At 37.8% G+C, this 4,708-nt stretch overlaps 1 protein-coding gene across 1 annotated transcript in view; it reads right to left on the minus strand.

The window, feature by feature from the left end:
* Positions 1–699: 699 nt before the first annotated feature.
* LOC101852327 (four-domain proteases inhibitor-like) overlaps positions 700–4,708 on the minus strand; it is a 5,593-nt gene continuing 1,584 nt past the window's right edge. The window contains exon 3 of the mRNA XM_005100626.1: positions 700–894. Coding sequence (XP_005100683.1) covers positions 700–894 — 195 coding nt within the window. The remainder of the gene's footprint in view (positions 895–4,708) is intronic.

Genomic DNA, 4,708 nt, shown 5'->3' on the forward strand with positions numbered 1-4,708 from the left:
GGTTTTGGCGTCCTTGTCCTGAAACCAGAACAGGCCGATCACGCCCCTGTAGCTGAACGCTTATACGAAGTAACATTATCCGTTTTACCCAATTTTGGTTGAAAATTTAAAAACTTGATATTTCTCGAACACGGTGATTGATTTTTTTCATATACATGATATTTCCAAATTTGACGTCCTGATGGTGAACATTTGCTTGCTCGAACTTTTGTTAGAATTACTGTAGAGATGACCGAGTTATTACTCTTTAAGTGGTCCTCTTTATTTTTTAGACACCCTGTACTTTCTTACTTGTTCCCCTTCAATGTACGATGCGGCTCAGCATCTACTGCTTCCCTCCTGAGCACAGCGGAGTCACCTGCCTCTTTTGACCTTGACCGGAACCAGTGAGAAAAACTGGCCCGACAGCAAGTCAGCAGATAAAAAAGTCGACTGTCACACAACCATTTTAAATTTCGTCACCTCAAAACTACAATTTGACTCAAAATGTATGTAACTATAGTGTGCACTTTGGACAAACTAGTTCTGAGGCGACGATTAATCAGAACCCCCAACAAAACAAACAAAAGAAACAAAACAAACACAATAAAATTTTAAAAAAAACAACAAAACCAAACAACCCAGCAACAAACCAACTCAAACCAAACAAACTACAGTTGTTAGTGCTGGCACAACTCTAGACCAATCACGTTCTCAAGTTTATTGGGCAATAATAATCAAGCCTTCCGGGAAATCCGGGCAGTTCACGGGATACTGTTCCTTGATGTAGTCGCGAGTTTGGCACCCAGCCAATTTCATTTTTCCTAGATTGCCATACACATTCCCGTCAGTTCCACATCGGTAACTCAGTTCCTTCGTCATGGCTCTCGTGGTGCAGCAGTCACCCTCGTTGTGCTAAGAGAAGTCAACAGTTGAAAGGTCAAACAGGCTGCCCTTGCGATCACCAGTTTGCATACTGCTGCTGCTGCTGCTGCTGCTACTACTACAACTACTATTACTACAACAACAACAACAACAACAACAACAACAACTACTACTACTACTACTACTACTACTACTACTACTACTACTACTACTACTACTGTATAAGAGCATGATATGATGACTTGAGCCCTTTACTAACAACAGATTGGTATCGATTTGACAGGTAAGAACCAAACCAGCTACGAGCAATCCCGGATATTCCAAAAGGCGCTTCCAATCGCTTCAGTAAAATGTGATTGTCTATCAAAAGCTGATGATAGAACTAAAAGGTTCAGCAAAGCAACTTTTCCTGAACCACAGTCAGTAAGCATGGCATTCATGACTTTAAGAAGTGCTCTTACAGTGCTGTGGTTAGCTCGACTGGCATATTGTAATGGCTCTAACAGATTGTTCTCTTGTAAGTGATGACGAAGCTGCTCGAGGAAAACTTTTTCAAGAATTTTAGACAAAAAAGGCAGATATGAGACAGTTCTATAGTTCTTTAAGACATTCTGATCTAAGTTTTGTTTCTTTAGCAAAGGTTTTACAAGAGCAATTTTAAACGAAGCTGGTGCTGATCAACACACTAGAGAATTGTTTATGATTTTAGTAATAAATGGGATCAGTTCGTCTATGAAGGAAGGCAACAGAGAGCTAGGGACATGGTCGAGATCACAATGCTTGCTAGGGAGATTTTAGAATTTTACAGATTTAAAGTATTCTTCAGAAACAGGTTTAAACTTTTTGAGAATCACCCCATCATACACATAAAAATCGGTACATGTTTTATAGTTATCAAGGTCATTTCTTAGTTTCTGAAATTTATCTGTAAAATAATCAGCAAACTTTTTGGGTAGTTTAAAATCGCTAAAAGAATTCTGAAGACGTGTCTCTTTGACCCTTCCTAATAGTTCATCACAAGTGCCGTATAATTGTTTACACGATTTTGAATGTTCAAACATAGAAACATAGTATTTCTTTTTATCACATTTAGTTACACATTTCAGCTCTTGTTTCTTTAATAAAAAAGTGCTTGTGGATGGTGAACCCAGTTTTAAGCCATTGTCTCTCTGGCTTCCTGCATTCGATTTGGGCCATTTTCACCTCAACCCCCAACCATGTCTAGCCGAAAGATGACGAGTTACAAGGGATGCGTGCTTGTCAAGAACTGCCCTAACAGTGGAATTATACAAATCAACACTGACAGTTTTAAGTTCACTTAAAGATTTGAACAAATCCATTAAAAATGTATTAATGTCAATTCCTTTAATGTTCATTGTAGACACATAATGTTTTTCAGGCTTGGTCTTAATCACATCCAATAAAAGTAAGATGAAGAAATGATCATAAAATAGTTTGTCTGCTACATATTTTTTTCTAAAAGCGTCAGAGTCTTTCTTGATGACGACCCCGTCAAGAGTGTGGCCAGAACGATGGATGGGTTCAGTGACGACCTGAACCAAGTTGTGTTGTCGGAATAATTCTAACAAATGTTTGACTCCAGGTGACGATGGAGAATCAAAATGGAAATTGAAATCCCCAAGCACAACAGGATAACTTTTCTTGATCGAAAATGACGATTAAAAACCTCGCAAACTCTTTTAAGAAAGCAGACTCCGTTGGGTTGTTAATCGTGCTGTATGGTAGGCGGTGAATACAAACGACGTTATAAAATTTAGAACCAAGATCCATAGATAAATCCATTGCTTCAAACGTTGTGTGGTCACAGTAATTTCATTAGATGTTATTTTAATGCTCAAAGAACTTCTGTATATATATATGGCAACAATGCCCCCCCCCCCTCTCGCCGACCTTGGCGTGGAAACGAATTAACGATGTAGGTTGGGGGTACTAAGTAAGTAAGTAAGTAAGTTTATCCAGTGTTTAAGGCCATTGGCCCACATCACATCACACAAGACACTCATTTGATAAACAAAGTTTCCATAATAAATAAGTACAGGTTGTGCATATATCTCTTATCATGAGTCAAACATTGCATATTTCTGTCACTGGGCCGAGTCAGGCTGGGAGGGATTAACAATTTTCTTTGATGGACAAAGTGTGAACAATAGAAAATAATGTGAAATTCATCTTCAATTTCATGAGAGTTACACCTCTCTCATAAGGGTGAATTAGTTAATTTCCACCGATAGAGATTGTTATTTAGTGGAAGGCTATGGGTTTTTAACAAAGCTTTAACTCTTCTGCTCCAATACCGTGGGAAGATGATGATAGATATACTCAGCTGTTTCTTGAAACGGAATAGTGAGAGAGAAAACATTATGCTTGCGACAGACTTATTCCTCTATGTTCTGCACAGAATGATCAACAAGTCTACTTTTTACTTCACTGAGAAAGAGTCTAGTACTTCCAATGTTTTGAGAAAACCAGGCATATCCAAAACCCAGGGAAAATAATAGGTTTTTAATTTCCGTAGCCCAGTTGACTCTGCCCAGTTCACAGGAACGGTATAATTGCATGTGACATTTCTAAGTGTATAAGTCTGCACCAGAATTTACTGACACAATGGATGTAATCAGAACATAAGTTGGTTCTTCCCACTTCTCTTAGAACTAAACATTTGGGTGTAGTTTTGCCAAGACCCAAAAAGGCTTTCCAGAACTTTACCTGAACATTATCAATCACGTCCCAATTTTTGGTACCCCAAATTTCAGAGCCATAAAGCAGCATTGGTTTAATCTTTATATCAAAAATGTTTTTTGCTGTTTCGAAATTTAAATTCTTGGTAAGAACCGAAAAGCCCTCTTGTTCGAGAAACAATCCGTTGAGCTTTACAAGCTCGATCTTCCAGCGTTCGTCTCCAGCATAGACGCGATGAAAATGAAATGCCAAAGTAACTATAATAGGTTTCTGTCTCTAAGATCTTATCTTCCCAATACCATCACTCAGATCTTTTGAGATAGCCTCCATTTCTAAAAACAACAATCCTCCTTTTCTCTGTACTCGCTTTTAAACCCCACATGTGGCAGAAATCATGTAACGCATTGATTTTCTTTTGTAAACCTCTGACATTGTCGTTGGGGGTACTAAATTAACGAGTGTCACCTCATCACCACATGGTGTTAACTAAGTTTTGGTGAGAACAGAGATGTCAATATTTTTCTTTGTGATGACGTCGAAAATATCTTCAGTTTTGTTTCTACATGATTGAACATTCATATAAGCCATCCGTATGTGTTGGCTGTGTTACTGGAAAATAATTGTCCTCATTAATTCTGTATAAGTTCTGTGACACCCTTTCCTTCTCTTAGAATTAGAAGAGGAACTCACTTTTCTCTGGGATATTTTAACTTCGATTTTCCTTTTACATCCTCTTTTTGACCTTTTAGTTTTTGGTATTCGATTTAAGTTTCTAAGTCTTCTCATAACACTTGGAGGTATGTAAACATAGTTCTGAGGTAAAAAAAGACAACAGAGTGCCTGAAGAGTAAGATACTCTGTTATCCTCTTGAGGTGAATACACTGTCTGTGTTAGAGCCACCCTCACCACAGACTGGGAGTCCATTTGAAAAAAAGAGTTCAGTTGTCAAAACAAATTCTTTTGACATTTTAATTAACAAAGAGACCAGAACTAAAACTGATTCAAACAAGTAGACCAACACTGACTCCACTTGTCCACCAATACAGAAAAGTTGAAATATCTCTGGTAATTTCATCCTTTCAAGAACATTTTTATATCAAATAAATCACAAAATCCTAATTCACATGGTGGTATAATTTTGGT

This window comes from Aplysia californica, unplaced genomic scaffold (genome assembly GCF_000002075.1).
Source record: "Aplysia californica isolate F4 #8 unplaced genomic scaffold, AplCal3.0 scaffold00253, whole genome shotgun sequence".
Taxonomy (NCBI): Eukaryota; Metazoa; Mollusca; class Gastropoda; order Aplysiida; family Aplysiidae; genus Aplysia; species Aplysia californica.